General features: G+C 38.7%; 1 protein-coding gene across 1 annotated transcript; it reads left to right on the top strand.

Moving 5' to 3' along the window:
* Positions 1-2,608: 2,608 nt before the first annotated feature.
* LOC308398746 (alpha-protein kinase 3-like) lies at positions 2,609-17,953 on the top strand. Its single transcript, XM_080885528.1, has 14 exons — positions 2,609-2,652; positions 2,822-2,991; positions 4,178-4,299; positions 5,608-5,725; positions 5,861-7,115; positions 8,615-10,658; positions 14,331-14,478; positions 14,591-14,718; positions 14,828-14,863; positions 14,952-15,226; positions 15,432-15,520; positions 15,630-15,847; positions 16,369-16,417; positions 16,545-17,953. Exons 1-14 carry the CDS (start codon positions 2,650-2,652, stop codon positions 16,858-16,860), a joined length of 4,971 nt encoding a protein of 1,656 aa, XP_080741654.1. The 5' UTR covers positions 2,609-2,649; the 3' UTR covers positions 16,861-17,953.
* Positions 17,954-20,464: the final 2,511 nt, after the last annotated feature.

The following is a 20,464-nucleotide window of genomic DNA, read 5'->3' as shown; positions in this document are numbered from 1 at the left end:
AGAAAAATCTAATTATCTCTTTTGTTGTACCAATGACATTATAATTGGAGAAACATTGAAGGACAAGAGGAAGCTGCGAGTAAAAGGTTCATGAACACGTGCTGAAAGGTCACTATTTATTAGAAGTCCATAGAGGTGGTAAATAAATGCCACAGTGAAACTGAAGAGCTGATGGGTGTCCAATCTGCTTCAGTTTTTTTGCTCTATGTTTGTCACCATCGGGGACACACACGCACACACCCCTCTGTACACATCCTGAATGACAATGGTCCTGTTGTCGTGGGATGTCCATTACCACACAGGTTCTAATGACTGATTATAACAATTTACATTTGCCCCACAGGACCCCCCTTTTATTTTCTGATAGAAGCACAATTATCTTTGCAAAAGAGATAATGGTATAAACAAAGCCAGAGGTAGTGATCTCAGAGAGCATCATTAGTAGCCCCCCTATAAATCTGCACCACTAAGCCACTACAGGATTTTGTGTAGAGCTATAAATGGCAAAACATGAGGCAATAGACATGCAATGCTAAAATTATGCACTCCACTACAGACCTCACGTGCACTGAGATTTGGAGAGAGATTAAGACCTTAACATGGGACAGGGCATAACATTCCTGGGATGTTCCAAATAGTAAGGAAAACAAACTTCTGAGAAAACCTTGGAATGGTTATTGATGTTTTAGCTGGTATCTAACCAGGTCTTTATTTTTTATATGGATGGTAATTTTGCAGGCAGATAAACTGGTGTACTTAAGATTTTTCTCCACTTGACCAGAAGCATAAATATATGTTTCTTTTTTTTATTTCCAGTTATTATATATTGGAAATTCCTCTTCCATCAGCAGGTTTCCTACATGCTTAAGGGGATACATGTTCAAACACAGTCACATGACAGAGTCTTCTGGTTTCTGTTCTGTTTCACCGCCCTGATGTGCTTTCATCACTCTGTATACACCCCACTGGAGAATATCCACAACACGCAACTGTGTTTTCCAGCCTCTCTACAGCTGACTGACGTACAGCCAAATACAAGATCCTGCAGCCTATACATGTCAGTCACCAGTGTGTGTGTGTGCGTGGTATGCTATAACTAATGGAATCCATAATGAATTGCCCAACTGTGTGTTCAATTTCCATTGCTTCCAAGAGTCTTAACATATTCCATTTAAAAATGTTCTTTTAAAATTAAATTCTTAATTTAATCTAGGTTGTTAAATCAAATCACTGCGTCACGGCCCTGGCAGGGAGCTACAAAAGAATATGACGAATGGATGGAACAGAAAATGTAAATAGATGTAAGGAAGTCATGCAGGCATGTGTAATATGATGAGAATACGTAGTAACCCGAGAGATAATGCAGTTTGATACCTTTGAACTTGGACGAACACACTCGGGAAGCTGTAACTCATTGTAGTAGTATCAGTGCCAGTCAGTTCAAAGACAAGTTTGGGGGTTTGGAGTGTGTTTATCATGGAAGAAGTCTATATAGGTGACAAATAAAACATTTGTTAATGTCACTTATGCATCCAGTTATCAGCCTTGCAAGTTAATTTAATTTCTGCTTAATATTGAGATTGTCCCAGCATTTTGTTTTCAGACTGAGCCAAGTATTTGAATCAGTCTTGAATCCCTGGAGAATAAAACCACATTAGTCTGACTAAATAAATAAAAATTAAATGAACTTGTTCATAAATGCTCGCTCTCTCTCTCTCTCTCTTTCTCCCTCTCTCTCTCTCTGTTTGTGTGTGTGCAGCAAAGTGTGTGTAGATGTGTCTGTGCATCCTTGTATGAAGATTAGAGCCCATATCTCTTTGGGAGTCAGTGGGATCTGCCTATATAAGGCTGTTCTATTCCTACTGCTTTTCCTCTGGGGACACAATGCAATTGTCAGCCACTGAACAATACATGTCTGAGAACTTAGCAAACTTCACTGTCTTGAATAAACATATATATATAAATGGTTTTACAAGAGGTGATTCTGGGAAATACTGGGCTAAATGCTGTTGCATGATGACTTCAAGCTGTTTTTGCTATGTTCTACTTATACTCGAGAGTTTCCTAACGCCACACTTTTTAAATAGGAAACTACGTGACCGTAAGAATGTGCTGCTCATGTTAATGCACTCAAAACTAAAGGCGTCATCCTTTTGACTGACAGGCTCAAATGATTCTTTACCACAGCCTGTAAACACAGCTAAAAAGTTGGACAGAGGATACCCAAAGAGAAAATCTTTTTTGTCTTTGCGAAACTGTAATTCACTAATAACAGAATGAGAAAAAAAGACTTAACCATGTTTCTTTAAATTCTTTTCCTGGTATCTGGTGAACTAACAGATCTGGACATGGAAAATGTTTTGTTTTATTTTTCTTTTGTTTTTGTTTTTAAAGCATCTTCTTGATTTTTTTTACATTTATTTCTCTACTTAAGATATATATTTGGTGAATCCATTAGAGTTTTTTCCCCCCCTCTTTATAAAACAGCTATAAAGATGAGTTTTGGAAAGTGTGATGTGCTCTTGTGCCTATTTGCAGGCCAACTATAAATAGTCCAGGAACCTACGCATGCTCATGTTTGATTGGAAATTGCAGTGCCTTAAGCCATTGCTGTGGGGTGTCTGTCAAAGGAAGGAATGAAACTTGTGTATGGTGAGTTAACTGTGTAAAATAGACTGCTGAATGTTGTTTATGTAGCTACTGGATAAGCACATGCAGAAGATGTAAAGTATATCTTAACCTAGCATCTCTTGTGCTGAATAATTGTGTTTTTAATATACAACATTTGTTTTTAATGTTTTACAACTTTATTGTTTTAAAGTTTAAACTCTTCTCTTGGCAACAAAACAATATCTGGTGGAAAATGACTTCATGGAGGACAACAAGACGCTCGTCTAATGGGAATGGGCGGTCTTCCAATGGGGAAGATGTCAATGGAAGTGGCCGCCTTGGTGGCTGCAGCTACCTCTCTAATGTGAGGCCAGAAAACAGGTACAGAATCCAGACTAACTCAGGGTGCTGTCCTTCCACTTGAACCATCTCTGCTGGGAACATGCAGTATGTATGATCCCAGCATGTATTTATTCTATAATATATCTATAATTCAGGGTTTTACCTAACCTGGGATGAGCATGTGTTGCATGGTGTTTTTTTGTTTGTTGTTGCCATGGACGGCAGAGTTTAAATAAACTGCTTATTAAGAGCACAATCTCAGCTATGCACCATTGGCCCCTTTTCACATCAAGGATACACGACAGCGTCTGCATGGGAAGATTTGTTTATAGCACAAGTAGGTGTTGCTCTTCAGGTCCCCTTTTTAATTAATCTTGTGTAATATTTGATTAAACTGCTGTTCTTCTTTAAACTACTGACGCAGGACAAACCGAGTAACATTATCTGCCAGTTATCTTGCATCGTTGCTTTAGGGGAACTTTCACTCTGTCAGCCTCAGCTGAACTTTGCAGAGACCACTGATTATGTCCTTTACTTATCATATCTAGTGTATTACCAAAGCTAAAATCAAGAATTACCAGTGATTTGTGTTCCTGATTTTAGTTACTGAATCATTACTGAATCTAATTTTCTGTTCTCCATCTGTATTGTTTTGCTAAATGTATATATATTCACAATATCTTGTTTAGTGTTTGCTTCAAAACAATAATAGTACCAACTGTATAACATTTAGTGCCTTGTTTATTAATCATGAGTAATATTCAGTGAAGCGTAATGATCTCACCTGACTGTACACTGATCTAATACTCAAGCCTTTATCATTTCATTCATATATTCATATTTCATTCATATCTTTGGACGATCAAATTTTTCATGCAATGAATGTAAATATGGGCTAAATGTAAAGCTTTTTATACTGAATACTGTAGTGAAAGATCAAAGAAACATTTTATTAAAAAACCAAAAAAAACCAAAAAAAAAAACAAGTTAATTGTATTTGCCTCCAAAACTCACAACTGTTTTGGCCTTTGATTTCAGTTCTTACATTCATCATTTTACATATATTTTGACTTGGGACTTTCTTTTAAATGATATGAAAAAACTAACAAACAATCAAGCCCAATATATACAGATAAAAAACTCCAATAAACAAGGTTTTTTAAATGATAAAAGACATATGAATCCAAATAAGTACCATGACTGACCAACTCCATTTTCTTGTAAGGAGCACACTCTGCAGTGTGATTGCTCATTTAACTGAAGAAACACAGCCGTCCTTTGAAGCTACCCTGAAGTCAAAAGCTGTGTCCGAAAATTCAAACGTGAAGTTTTCCTGTGTGGTTAGAGGTAAGCATTGCCTACTCCATACATCTGAGCAACTGAACTGAAATATAGCACAAAGAAACAAAAATAATAATCTAAAAAAAAACAATGCACTGTACGTTTTTGTGCTTATGCTGCATTTTTGTTTTTAAAGAAGGTCAAAGACAAGAATAATACAAAGATAAACCTTTTGAACACCGACAAAGTTGGGAAACTGTCAAATTTAAGTTAAAAAGAAAATGCAATGATTTCCAAATTGCATAAACCCATGTTTTATTCACATTAAAAATAGAAAACACATTAATTGTTTAAATTGTGACATTTTACAGTTTAATGAAAAATCTTGATGTGTATTAGTTTTTCTGCTATCCCTGTGTGAGGCTGGCGACCTGTCCAGAGTATACCCCACCTCTCTCCCTCTGGTGGCTAGGATGGGCTCCAGCCCCACCGTGACCCTGACACGGAAAAGCAAAAAAAAAAAATGGATGGGTGGTTGAATGACTCGTTTTGATTTTGATGGCAGAGAAACATCTTTGAAAAGTTGGAACAGGGGCAACAAAAGAGAAGAAACTAATTAGGTTAACTCGCAAGTGGTCAAAAACATGACTGGGTATAAAAAGTTGAACAGTAGAGAGGCAGTTTGTTGGCAGCAAAGATTGGGCAGAGCTTCACCAATCTGCAAAAAACAGTATCCACAAATTGTAGCACAATTTCAGACTGATTCTCATCAACATAAAATTGTTAGTTCTGTAAAAATGTCATTATCTGCAATACATAATATTATCAAAGGATTCTGAGAATCTGAAAAATATCTTTACACAAGGGGCTAGGCTGAACATCAATATTGGATTCCTGTGATCTTTAGGCCATGAAGCAGCTTTGCATGATCCAGGTGTATGATCTCAGAAACACTTCCAAAAATCAACAATTGGCAGCTTGCACATCTGGGAAGTCAGCATGCTGAAAGGTATATACAGCCTTCAGACTGTATCTTTTTCAGTTTATCTCAGCAAGACAGTACTAAACTGCACACTGTATCTAACACAGCATGGCCTTGTAGTAGAAGACTCCAGGTGCTGAATTGGTCTGCCTGCAGTCCAGACTTTTCATTAATTGAAAACATTTTGCGTATTGTGAAACAAGATGCTACACAGTAGTAAACATGACCCTGTCCCAACTTTCTGAGACATATTTCTGCCATCAAAATCAAAATAAGCTAATACATGTTATGAAATATTAAAATGTCTCAGTTTAAATTATATTGTTGACCTATGGTATTCCAGTATCTATTTACAAATGATTGCAGTTTTGTTTGTTTGTTTTGTTTTCTAGGATACCCGGCCCCTCAGGTTACGTGGTATAAAGACGACATGCAGTTGGATAGATACTGTGGACTTCCTAAATATGAAATATTCCACAATGGACAAAATCATTCCCTGCATATTTACAAGTATGTATACTTGAAAATGCTGTTTGATGAAATCCACAAAGGAGATATAAAGAAAATTCAAATAATAGCTTTGCCATCTAAAATGTTTTTCCTTTCCAACAACTGCTGCTTGATGTGATATTGATTAATTTCCAGGTGCACTGTGGAGGATGCAGCTATATACCAGGCCTCAGCCATCAACAGTAAAGGTATTGTTTCTTGCTCTGGTGTTCTGGAGGTGGGTGAGATGAATGAGTTCAAAATCCACCAGCGTTACTTTGCCAAGGTCAAACAGAAGGCTGAGAGCAGACGCAGGGAAGCAGAAGGCAAAGAAAACCAGGAGCCACCACGAACCATGAGTCCCGATCGTACACAGAGGAAACGCCGCTCGACAATGGAGGCTTTTCTTAGCACACCAAGCTCAATGGAGGATGATGGTAACGAGGAGAACCATCAAGCTGTTGTTCTAGAGACAAAGCCCAGGTTACAAGGGGCCCCTGGGGAGGAGGTTAAAGAAAAGCCAGTCCCAATCCCTAATGGCACAATGTCTAGTTTATCTAAAGGAGAGCCTGTTAATAATACTGGCAGTAAGGCTGAGAAATGTTTATATGACGCTCCCCAGAAGATTTTTACGACACACCAAACGAAAGCTCCCTTTATCAAGAAAAAGATTAAAATTTCCAACAGTGCAAAAGCTGGAAAAGCAAATGGTCTAGCAGAGAGAGTGTCTGAGGAGAGAAGGCTGAAAGATGAGCCCTCGGTCTCTGCAGCTCTGACCTGTAAAGAGTCAGTCCAGATCCAGAGGAATTCAGATGAGATTATGGAAGTAGAGATTATTTCTAGTTCATCAATTACACATTCAGAAGTGACAAACATGATAAAAGAAGATCAGAAATCTGCATCAGAGGTGGCAGTGTTTCCTCAAAGGCCGTCACAGGGTGAAAAGATATGTACAGAGGTAACAGTGGCTTCAAAGAAAGAGCAACTCACTGTGCCACTGTCCCCTGTTGCTTTTGCTTCTTCACGCCACCCTGGGTCAAAAACCGAAGGTGAAAATGCTGCAAAACATGAGCCGAAAATTGGATGTAATGGTACAGAAGAAAGTTTGAAAAGACAACAGCAAATACCTTACATTTCCTCAACACAGCCACTGTCAAGTGTTAGATCAACACTCCTAACCAAATTAAAAGAGGACATTCACGCAACAATCATGGATGGTGATGTAAAGACAAAGCCTTCAGTTGATGGATCTCTAGTCCACGAACACAGTGAGTCAGTGGATACACCTTGTGACAGCAGGACTGCTTTATTTCAGCATCCATGTAAACCGGCTGGACACCAGCTGTCTGAGAAGGAAACAAGCCACAGCCAAAAAAAGGGGCCTGCGTCTCAACTACCCACGCCAAGTGAGGTGAGGGAACCTTTTCACATGAGCTCATGAGTGCTTTGTGCTGCCAAAATCAGTCCCATCACTAAGACAGGCATCCAAAATCTATTTACAGCTTTTACAAGTATCCCCCACTGGGTCACAAGAATTAAATGACGCACATGTTGACAGTTGCAGTAGATATACTGATGTAGTGGGTCTGATTTTGTTTTAAGTTTAAAGGTCTGAAAGTGAGATTTTCTACATTTTTAAATATAAACAATTTTATTATTCTTTGAAACATTATTACAAGAAATAAGCAGACTACCAGAAAGTTAAAGTAATGACTTTGAAGAAGCCTACACTTTGGTTTATTGAGGGATCGACACAACTCTCATGTCTGTAAATTAAAGCTTCTCTCAGTTAGTCTAACTTAGCAGAAAGACTGTGAATGGGTAAAGCAAGATTTGTAAAATGTTTTTGCACAGATCAAATAGCTGAGATGTAATATGTTATTCGGTAAGCCGACTATCCTGGCAAATGGATTTTGGTTAGCTGTTTCCTGTCAATATTTCACTGCCAGCTGCAGCTTAAAATGATGCAGAGTTGGATCAGTTATCACATCCCATTCTTTAGATCCTTTTCTAGAAAACAAAAAAGTGTCATCCTTTAAAAGTTTTATCATTCCTTGCAATTGAATGAAAGTAATTGTGATAGGAACAAAATTTGTCATTTTAATTCACTGCATTAAAAAATAAATAAATGACTGGCTGGGAAACAAAGTTATCACTGATTGTCAGTCTTTATACTGCTTACGCAATCACATCAACCTCTACTGCATAGCTGAATACTGACGGCACCTATGACTGAGACAAAACACTGAATGGCTGGAGCGGCACTTAAAATAATTTGCATTCCTTTGAGGCCAGTCTTGCGTGCAGGATAGCAACCTTCATTTTAAACAGGCCTTCCCATACCAGACTTGCAAAGAGGATAAGAGAAAGAAGCAGAAATATAGAGTAATTCTCTTGATTGTGTAGACTAAAGGCTGCTTTTTGAGGCACAGTATTGCTTAATATCCTAGACTATATTGGGTCATATTAAGGCTTATGTCATCCATGGTTCAGTTCACTAGCAGACTTTAATAACTGCCTCTCCACAAACGTGCTTTTATACCATATTTATGTTTTCCTTTATTAATTATGCTTAATTGAAATCACACTTCTTTGAGGTTTTCCAGTATATTGGCAAGTTGTCTACTGAATGATGAGCAATATTTCTTAACCTATTTATCAATTCAAGAATCGACTAAAACTCAACTCTTGTTTGGCGTTGGCAATGGAGCAGATTAACACACTTAAACTTTTCTCCAGTTCATAAATTTCTCTTTGTCCTAAGGTCTTCTCATTCCTTTCCCTGTTTGTTGCTGGTTACACAGTTGCTATTGATAAAAATTGCATGTGTTTATCCATGACCAGCATAGCCAGGGATAAGGGAATATGTATTTACAGCTTGGAAAATCTGTGCTTGTATTATGTCCCAAGGTTACACAAGATCCCACAAAGATGAACAGGAATGATGCACCTGTCAGCCTTGAGCTACCACCAGACCAGTGTATGGTCAGCTCGCGACAACAAAAGACTGCAATAGAAAGGCCGACCGTGGCAGATGACATCCAGACCCCTCTTTTGCATAGTGGTTTTAAAACAGCCATTGACACAATGACACAGGACGCATGGGATCATTCCAAGGCATCAAATGAAGTTCTTTCCACAAAAGTGCAGAAGTCACCCCTCAAAAGCCCTGTCAGTGGCGAGAACGCTTTAGGGTGTAATATTTCGCTCAGTATCCTGGAGAGTCAAGTTAACACAACTATAAAAGCTGTTGAAGGGACAGAAATACAACATGATGAGAAGGCAGAGCTCACTAAGTTGTTGGTAGAGAGTGACAATCCAAATGAGAAGATAGTTAAGATGGAAACTGAAACTGCTGCTGTAAATGTGACTGAACAAACTAAAACAGAAGAGAGCAAAGATGCAAGGAACAAATACACTGGAGGAATCATTGTGGATGCACCTTGCAATGAAACTGGGCAGAAAGAGCACATATCAAAAGTGGTGAAGAAATCTAGTTTAGACTTAAAACATTTGATGGAAGATATAAATGACACCTCTCCCTCGCGCTTAACAAAAAGCGCAGAGAACACAACCTCAGTAGAACACATCAAAGGTTTTCAAGAAATTTCAAAACCTGAAACAAAAATAATTTCTATTGCTGAACTTTTAAGATCACAAATAAAAGCTCTTGAATCAGCATTGGCTAATCCAGTATCTGACATACCACCCCATTCTAACTTACTACAAAATCAGAGTGTAACAGCAAGGGCACGCCAGGAATTAGTACAAGATAACAGAAAGCTGGAGGTGAAAAAGTTCATGCCTAAAAGAGAAAATAAGAAAGGCGTTGACGAGTCACCCCCCACAACCATAAAGGCAACACTTATGGAGGTTTATCATCAACTTCATAAAACAGACTACGAGCAATCTAAGACTCAAAGTGCAACATCACAGCCTCTTCAGGCTCTTTTGATGCCACCCATCTCTGCTATAGACAGTGGAACAAATAAAGTCATGGCAGGACTTCACGGAAGTGTTGAAAAGTATAATGGAGGTGCCATGGATATTGGCAAGGAAATCCAACCTTCAATTCTAGTTCAGCCAGAAAATTGTTCTGTTGTTGTTTCTCAACAAACAACACCCAAACTAAATTTTCCCTCTTTAACTTCTGAAGTCAAACTGATCAGTACACTTTCAAATCTATGTGGAACTGCCAGTCAGGAACCTGAGTCTCCACTTACAGTGACAAATAAGAAGCAAAGTATTCAAGAGGCAAATATAGTAAATTCGGAGCGTACCAAAGATGAACATGTTCAAGGCAAAGACGTGCAATTCACGCAAAAGTTAACTCCAGAAATTAAGCTCAGCAGCACAAATGAAAGGGATTTGACAACAGTTTCTGATCAGTGCAAAATGGAAGAGCAGTACACAAATACAAGTTCTTTGCAAAGTAATGAAAGGTTTCCCTCTGAAACTGGGTCTAACACTCAAGGGAATAATCTTCCACTTATTCTCAAGGAGGTTAAGGAAGGTTTACCGTCAGACTCCACAGCCAATCAAACTGCAGAACCTAGCCCATCATTGAAGAAAAGAACCTGTGTTTCTCCCATCCCTTCTGCTACTCCACAAGAGCTGGCCTCTGGGGCTCGCCGCAAAATCCTAACACCCAAGGCCAAACCTGACGATACCACAGAGGTCACATCAGCAACTGATAACCAGACTCTGAAAAGGGAAGCATCTACGCAGAGCAGCAAGCTTTCCACAACTGCTGTGGCCCTCTCTGTATCTCCAAGCGTGTTGCGACGGTCATCTGCACTTCAGCCCACAGGTGAACAAACCTCTCTACTAGAAAGGCGTTCACCCATCTTGAGCAGAAAGAAGATGGCATCAGAAACACCCAGCCAGCTGCCTGCTGAGGAGATTCAAACTGAAAGGAAACCTGAAGAGAAGGACAAGCGTAACCCATTCAAAGGTAAAAAGAAAAAAAAGGCCTGAAGGTCTCATGCTTTATCAGAATTCACTCATGTGAGACAAAGGAAATGTTTTAGTACTTTTGTATTTTACTACTTTTGAAAAGCCACTATTGCATCTTTTCTGGCCATATCAGACAAGACACCGTGAAAGGCAGCAATCCATGCTGCAGGTCATCAGAGAGACGTGATTCACAACCTCCTCATTAGAATCTAACAAAACCAGAAGTTTCTCCTTTTCATGAATTCATTTTCTGTATACAGGCTGGTTCTTATAGTACCTACAGTGGGGCAAAAAAGTATTTAGTCAGCCACCGATTGTGCAAGTTCCCCCACCTAAAATGATGACAGAGGTCAGTAATTTGCACCAGAGGTACACTTCAACTGTGAGAGACAGAATGTGAAAAAAAAATCCATGAATCCACATGGTAGGATTTGTAAAGAATTTATTCGTAAATCAGGGTGGAAAATAAGTATTTGGTCAATAACAAAAATACAACTCAATACTTTGTAACATAACCTTTGTTGGCAATAACAGAGGTCAAACGTTTACTATAGGTCTTTACCAGGTTTGCACACACAGTAACTGGTATTTTGGCCCATTCCTCCATGCAGATCTTCTCGAGAGCAGTGATGTTTTGGGGCTGTCGCCGAGCAACACGGACTTTCAACTCCCGCCACAGATTTTCTATGGGGTTGAGGTCTGGAGACTGGCTAGGCCACTCCAGGACTTTCAAATGCTTCTTACGGAGCCACTCCTTTGTTGCCCGGGCGGTGTGTTTTGGATCATTGTCATGTTGCAAGACCCAGCCTCGTTTCATCTTCAAAGTTCTCACTGATGGAAGGAGGTTTTGGCTCAAAATCTCACGATACATGGCCCCATTCATTCTGTCCTTAACACGGATCAGTCCAGAGGTGGGACCAAGTCATTGTTTTGCAAGTCTCAAGTAAGTCTCAAGTCTTTATCCTCAAGTCTCAAGTGAAGTCTCAAGTAATGTCAGGCAAGTCCGAGTCGAGTCTCAAGTCACTGGTGTAAAAGTCCGAGTCAAGTCACAAGTCTTAAACTTTGAATTTCAAGTCCTTTCGAGTCTTTAAAACCCCCCGAAAAAAAGCATGTTGCAGTTATATGCTAAATGTAAATATTAGACCATGTAATTTTAAAATCTGTGTTTTTCTCAACACATGACAAAATAGTGAACTTAGAAAATATACACAAATTGTGAAATTGCACCTCTATAAAATGCAGCTCAATTAAACCTAGCTCCAAGAATAATTTTCACCGACAGTTCTGAGATAAGCTGCATGTTATTCTTGGATGCGGTTGTAGGACCGGCTTTAAAATCGCATGACAAAAATATCATACATATTAAAAAAAACTGTATCACCAACGTAGCCTGGACAACATTTGCTAGTTAGATGAAGTCAGCTATCTCATCGTAGCATATTTATATGCATATTTATAATCATACGGTTCTTGGAGTGAGTGCATACACTCATGAAGTTTAGTAACTTCAGGTCACTGCAACAAGCCCAGGTACAGTTTACCGACGGATGGGTGCAGGACCTTGAAACGCACCGTGTAGAACGAAAGACCATCGTACGTATCATAAGTTTACCAGTCTCACAAATCGTCGTCATAAATACACATTCGTTAACCGTTTATTAATAGGACCTTTGAGCTCAACGGTAATTAATCAGTAGTGGAAATAATTTCTGGTACCCATCACAGAAATGTAGCAGTGACAATAATACTGTATGCTGTAATCGCACTGGGCAATTAGTGATACAAAAACCTGTTTTATCCTGTGAATAAAAGTATATGTTTTTGTCAATGTACCATAATAACAGAGGCGAAACGCAATATTGTGTCAGGACAATTCACTATTTATGCACAATAAATAAAGGAGCATAGCGCGACAATTTCTGTTCAGCGCCAGACTTGCTTGTAACCTATATCACCAATTATGTTATGAAAATGACGTATTAACTACTAAAAAACACTGACCTTCGTGTAAATGCTTGGAGCAGACTAACCTGTGAGCTGGAGTGTTCTGGGACGTTATATTTGATCTTTGAATGGCTGAAATCCAGGCCATCCGTCGCGTCTTTGTTACTTCGGAAACATGGCTCGAACAATTTCTCCTCAATGACGTAATCCGATAACAACCGATCTCTTTACCCGTCGGCTTCCCGTGGCTGTCATGCGACCGGCTATTGCAGTTAATAATACAACAGCTTCTTGACATTTTTGTGTTTCTTTTTATCGCTGTGTGACTGATTTCAATTGAAAGCCTGCGTGCGCTAGTACCTCTTGCCACGAGTTCCCAGAATCCTTTGCGGTTTTACCCCTGAATGACATCACATTTTCAATCTCTATATAATATGCATGTTAAGTTTTATATTTGGGGTGAAATATCAAGTCTTTTCAAGTAAACCGGTTCAAGTCCAATTCAAGTCCCAGGTCATTGGTGTAAAAGTCCAAGTCAAGTCACAAGTCTTAGAACATTTTTTCAAGTCAAGTCTAAAGTCATAAAATTAATGACTCGAGTCTGACTCGAGTCCAAGTCATGTGACTCGAGTCCACACCTCTGGATCAGTCGTCCTGTCCCCTTGGCAGAAAAACAGCCCCATAGCATGATGTTTCCACCCCCATGCTTCACAGTAGGTATGGTGTTCTTGGGATGCAACTCAGTATTCGTCTTCCTCCAAACACGACGAGTTGAGTTTATACCAAAAAGTTCTACTTTGGTTTCATCTGACCACATGACATTCTCCCAATCCTCTGCTGTATCATCCATGTGCTCTCTGGCAAACTTCAGACGGGCCTGGACATGCACTGGCTTCAGCAGCGGAACACGTCTGGCACTGCGGGATTTGATTCCCTGCCGTTGTAGTGTGTTACTGATGGTGACCTTTGTTACTTTGGTCCCAGCTCTCTGCAGGTCATTCACCAGGTCCCCCCGTGTGGTTCTGGGATCTTTGCTCACCGTTCTCATGATCATTTTGACCCCACGGGATGAGATCTTGCGTGGAGCCCCAGATCGAGGGAGATTATCAGTGGTCTTGTATGTCTTCCATTTTCTGATGATTGCTCCCACAGCTGATTTTTTCACACCAAGCTGCTTGCCTATTGTAGATTCACTCTTCCCAGTCTGGTGCAGGTCTACAATACTTTTCCTGGTGTCCTTCGAAAGCTCTTTGGTCTTGGCCATGGCGGAGTTTGGAGTCTGACTGTTTGAGGCTGTGGACAGGTGTCTTTTATACAGATGATGAGTTCAAACAGGTGCCATTCATACAGGTAACGAGTGGGGGACAGAAAAGCCTCTTACAGAAGACATTACAGGTCTGTGAGAGCCAGAGATTTTCCTTGTTTGAGGTGACCAAATACTTATTTTCCACCCTAATTTACAAATAAATTCTTTACAAATCCTACCATGTGAATTCATGGATTTTTTTTCACATTCTGTCTCTCACAGTTGAAGTGTACCTCTGGTGCAAATTACTGACCTCTGTCATCATTTTAAGTGGGGGGACTTGTACAATCGGTGGCTGACTAAATACTTTTTTGCCCCACTGTATAACAGACCTTTGCTATTTAATTTGTATAGGAAAACTTATAAAACTGGGCACTTATGGAAAAATGTGTCTGTTTGTTTAATTTTATTTCTCTCCAGCTCCTCAAGTTATCCGTAAGATTAGGGCTGAAACTTTTGCAGATGCCTCTGGACACTTGAAACTGTGGTGCCAGTTTTTCAACGTTCTCAGTGACTCGACTATTAAATGGTACAAAAATGAGGTGGAGATTACTCAGGTTAAAAGAAAGTAAGTTCTCAGAGTGATCTTTTTGGAAATATGTTACATTCTTTCAATATGTACTGTAAGTTTAGGTCTTCTTAAACATTTTTATATTATTTCTTAATTGTATGTCTTCAAGAGCAGGGGATGAAGCCCAGGTCAATCTTGCCATTGTTCAGGCGTCTTCCAAAGATGCCGGTGTTTACGGATGCTCAATCACAAATGACTATGGGACAGACTCCACAGACATTCTGCTCAGTGCAGATAGTATGTACTGTTTTAAAATAACTTTGGAATACTAGATACTTAATTTTTTCCTTTCATTTCCTGTCTGCAACATGATTACTTTTCTGTATTCTCTCTTATTATTTTGCAGTCTTGACTGGACTGTCCATACGCGAGGACCTTGGGGGTAAGATGACATTTCACATCTTAAGATAACATTTTTTTTCCTGTGCTTTTCTTTTCTAACTATCACCATTAAAAACTTGTGAATGCAGTTGGGGAGGAAATCGAAATGACACCCCTAATATTCAGCAAGGGAGTGGCTGATTCTGGTGTCTGGGGCAACAAATTCTTTGGTCGCATAATGATGAAGGAATCTCATATTGGAGATGGCTGTTCTCATAAAGTCTGGAGGGCAAAAGTCATCTATGGTCTGGAGCCTGTGTTTGAGTCTGGTAACACATGTATCATTAAAGTATGCAACCCCATTGCTTATGGAGGCAAAGAGGACAGCTGTCTTATAGATACAAACCTGGACATCATGAAGCAGGTATATAAGAACGGGCTAATGTCATAATTTATTCATGCCTTCATAAATATGTCATTCGATAAACAGCAATTCCCGTATTAAAGTGGATCAGGTGTCAATTCTGCCACCTTAATAGGATTACTATGGCACTAATCCAGTAAAGACTGAATAAATGGTGTAGGTGGAGCTGATGTTTATTGGCTATTCTCCAATGTTCTACATACAGGAATGTAAAATTCAGAACTTGGCTCGGGAATACTGTAAAATCTTTGCTGCAGAGACAAGAGTTATAGAAAACTTTGGTCCCTCTCTTGAGTGAGTACACTTTATTTTTTCTTGAAAAAGTTATAATAATTTTGTATATCTATCTATACAACAGGGACCATTAAGCATCTCCTACACCCTGACAATCTTTGTTAAACAGGGTGATTCCAGTCTATTTGATGTACCGACCAGCGAACGCTGTACCATACGCCACAGTGGAGACAGATCTCACAGGAGTGTATCAGAAATTCTCTGACCTGGACTATACTGGCAGAATAGACATGAGGACTGGCTCTGAGGTGGAGCAGAAGTGCTGTACCCTGCAGCATTGGATCTTTCAGTGGACCAATGGAAATCTGCTGTTCACTCGACTTGAAGGTATGGTCACACATGAAGCCAGAGTAATATTTAATAAGTAATACGTTTGTGTTTTTCCTGTACTTGCTATAATTTGGAATATGTCTTGTGGTTTGGCACAGAAAATTACCAGAGGCCACCTTGTCTACTTATGTCCCACCTTACCCCACATCACAAGATTCACATTTAACAAGTTTGTGTTAAATTCTCCAGTATAATAAAGGTCCAGTGAGCAAATGAAGCTCAAACTGGTTGAAGAAAATATTGCTTACATACATGACCTCATAGGCTAAAATTGTGCTTGCAATAATGAAAGGATATTTCAGTTTTAACATTTAAATTGAAAGAGTAGCAACAGTATTCCAGATACTTTCAGGCCCAATACGGACATTTATTTTATTTTGATATATTTTAGGTTGTGAGGTTTGGAAAATGTGCATGTTGTCTTTCACATTTCTAAAACTGCAGAGGGTATTTAAATTGTACATCTTTCAATATGACTATGTTACATGAACAAGTAATTTTGGGGTGTCATTTTGCAGGTGTTGACACTAAGATCACCGGTGTTGGAATTTCAGTCAAATCAACAGGGTCAGTATTATTTGAATTGTTCGTTTCTGCAAATTATACTGCGAACACCTCATTTTACAGGTAATTTACATTTATAGGAATCATGTCTGTTACATTTAGCTTTGCTCTCTGTTTTGCATTGCTACAGGCATCAAGGTTTATCTATCGAAGCGAATCCCAAAGTTTTTGAACAGTTTGTCTCTCAGCACAAGTGTAACTACTTTTGTGGTCTACTTGGCCTGCGGTCACTAAAAGTTATGGACTCTTTGCTGACACCAGCAAAGCCAAAGAGCTCCAGGAGTCCCTTGCTTCAGCGCAAGATGGCTGCAGGCTCCTCCAGCCCACAGACTGGGAGGAAAGCTGCTGGTAGCCCTAGACTGTCGAGGAAGACTGAGCAAGAAGGAAGCAAGATGGCAACAAAACAGAAAGCTGCTGATGCTCCCAAAACAATGAAAATGGCATAGAATAAATATCTATTAATGAGACGTGAGATGTTGGATATATTCACAGCAAGCCCAGGAAGAGCTTGTGGAATGATAGAAGCCTGCTGGTACCTTATTAGAAAGTATAAATCTTACAGAGACAGGAAAAGATGTTTATTAATGATATAACTTTTTACTATTAACAGCCATCATTCCTTGCTATTTAATGTGGACTTAGGCATTTATCTAGTGTAGCAAATCCTAGGGCTAAAGCTGTTCTGTAAAGAAATGCATTAAGCTTTTGTTCTATTCATCAAATACCATAGGTTACTGATTGTGGATGCCTCTCACAGGTCAGTGTATTCATCCTATATGAATGTCAGACACTTTGGACTGAAGTGGAATTGTGTTCTATGTTGTCTATGTGTAATTCTCAACTTTACTCTTTTGTGGTCACATAAATGAAGTCAAGAAGAAAAATGGAAGCAGGATATGCATTAAGCCGATCGACCTGATCTAACACAGGGAGGTCACACTTACCTTTTACAACATTCTCAAAAAAGGTTTATTTCATATGCATTGATCATCGCAAAGAAACTGATCCTGCAGCTTTGGAAAGGCAAAGAGGTTCCTGTGTTAAAGATGTGGCTTGCAGAGCTTACAAATACTCTTCACCTTGAAAAAATAAGATATACCATGAATGGCAATGTGAAAGATTTTGAACTAATTTGGCACCCTTTACTTGCATATCTTGGGAAAATATAAATTTTTGGCAGTCGGGGGACCGGGGCTCCTAGTGGGTGGTTTTTTTTTTTTTTTTTGTCTGTTTTGTCTTGTTTTGTTTAGAGAAAAAGGGGGCATAAGTTCTATTAATTTGTAACAACTGTGATACTTGCTTCTAATAAAAGATATTTGAAACAGGATATGCATTAAGCCAATCACGCAATGCAGGTTTTAAAGGCTGAGAGTAACCAGCCAGTTTTCTCTTTCAGGAATATCAAGCCAAATGCAGCTGTTCACGTGACACTGTTGTACAGTGGCTAACGGTGCTGTGCTTTTATATTATAACCTGACATGTTTACTTGCTACTGTAATTTGCACTGCATTTTTAGAAATTGCACATTTGAATGCAACTGGCTGCACAATAAAAGATATGATCTTGTATGTTCTGAGACTCTGTCTTAGTCCAAAATGTACCTTTTAAATTTGGAGTGTCTCTCTTACAAATGTGCCTATTATGGAGTGGGCTGACTAATAAAAGCCATCCCACTCTGTCTCAGACATCAGCTTTCACTCATTATCATATATGTATTTTACTTAGAAAGATTAGTAAGATTGTATCTCAGTGACCCTTGTTATTAATGCAGACTCTTTGAAATCTCATCAAAGCATGAAGTTTCTAATTACAGCATGAGAACAGCTTAAGACAGTTTTTAAAATTCTAAATGCTTTAGCTTTATTTTTCCTACCTACAGCAGAAAATGTATACAATAATATATTTGTCTTGTCTTTCAAGTCACATTAGTGGAGCATCAGTATACAGCACATCTTGGAATGAGTAAATCATCTAACTGATGGTACAAAATCCAACATAAACAACACTTGGTGGCAAAAATGTGCATTAATGTGAAAAGAGTGTGTGCTGACATTAAATGTGTTGTAATGTCTATGATTTTGTGTTCTAATCAAATGCTGTGGCTCCTGTGAAACAGGATAGTGTTCAAATTTGGCCATTGCATGTTTAATAACACTACCGCTGAGGGGCAAATGCAATTACATTCTGTAATATCTTTGATAGGATCACACAAGCAGTGTGTGTTTACTACGTGAAAGGCTAACTTCATCACACTAATCATATTTGATTTTGTGAGTCATTGCTGATGTAAGTGGTGGCCTCGCTCATAAGTGTGAACAGTGCTGGAAAGCTAAATTCATGCAAAAAAGTGTTACTTAGTGTCACCTCTTATGTTGTCTAGTAGCACAAGAGGGTTAGAGGTTGTCACCAGAGGGGAGAGATGACAGACATTGGTGTGAATACCTGATGCTTTATGTTGTACATTTCATACTTCCTACACGCTACCATGAATGTACTGCATTACAAATTTGCCTGTAAAAGAAACCTTTCATTACAATTTTAATAAACAATATAATAGCTTGCAATTAAGTGCAGCTTTGAAATATATTTTCACTTGACACAAGTAAAATATACTTCCTTGAAGCTTATTCAACTACAGTATGTAACTAATTCATAGGTAATTTACAGCTGATATATCTTTATATCATGGAAATGAACAAAAAAGGTCTTTGATAGCCTCATAAAAACAGGTAACTATACATAAGCATGGATAATAGCAATAAAAGACTTTCCAGCAAGCTGGGGAAAAACAAACAATCTTAACAATAAGAGCAAATCTTTATTTAATGTCAAATAGAAAAAAAAAACGAACCGACTGGCCCATGAGCTATACAGATTAATAAATAGCTATCATGTTCACATGACACTGAAGACGGTCTGCTTCATTCATTACTTTATTAATTTACCATGGATGAAGTGTGACTGAGGCGTGGTAACAAGATGAGGAAGACACAACACTCCTGCCACCTACTGTTAGTTCAATCACTGTGCTCTTGACAAAAACTAAGAGAGAGAAAAAACACTTTCACACTGACATTAAACTCTGTCTGTTTTAACTGGACATCTAAAGTATGTCTCTTTTAAACTTGACTAATTTTTAGGTGAATATTATGCTGTAGTGGGCCAAAATGAGAAGTGTCTCTTAGTGTTAATGTCACATTTGTTTGGGCTTAAAACTACTGAGTACATTTTTATGCTACTTGAGAGAGTTAGCATTTTTTAAATATTTTAAATAATCATATTTCTACCACAAAACTGCCACCGAATGAAAAAAATGTATTTAAAATTAATGTTGCTTAAGAATTTAATTAACATCATCTTCATTCTGACAATGCTCTATACCTCTGTACCTTTGTTCAGCGTCAGAAAATGATGTGCACTAATGATATGATCCAACTGTTTCTTACAAGACATTAATAAAAAAAAGTATGGGTGAGGTGAGAAAATTACAGAGAAAAGCTGCACTGACACTGCTCTTCATGGTGCACTGAGTAGCTCTGATAAAATGCAATAAGGAGCTCGATCACTAGCCGTGAACTAAGCATTAATACTCATGACATGACACAGTAAATGAGGGAATTATTAGTCACAAACTGTAGAAATTTTACTGGCACATTTAAGCCAAAGGAAGTTCCATTTCACTTAATAGGACGTAATGTTGAGTTAATGTCAAGATCTCACACTCAGCACCCAGATCCTTAGCACATTAAACACATTTGCAGCGTTGATTTTCACACTCTGGCTTATTATGTGGCAATATATAAAACATGATGATCACAAAGGAGCTTATTTGCATTCGATACTTTCAGCAGAGAACACTGGCAGAAACCTGTGAAAGAATAAAAATGCTCTTTACAGGCTGTGCAAGGTTCAAAATAGGTTTAAAACAGAAAAACAGGATATAAGCAGAAACAGAGAGACCGTGCTCTCTTACAGAGCTGACTATTTGACTCACATTGTTGTGGCTGACTGACCTCAATTACCATTGCTGGTTCATCATGGGTGTGACCA

Source organism: Rhamphochromis sp. 'chilingali' (genome assembly GCF_963969265.1).
Source record: "Rhamphochromis sp. 'chilingali' genome assembly, chromosome: 6".
In the NCBI taxonomy this organism is placed as follows: domain Eukaryota; kingdom Metazoa; phylum Chordata; class Actinopteri; order Cichliformes; family Cichlidae; genus Rhamphochromis; species Rhamphochromis sp. 'chilingali'.
This window is presented reverse-complemented; position numbering and strand designations above follow the sequence as displayed.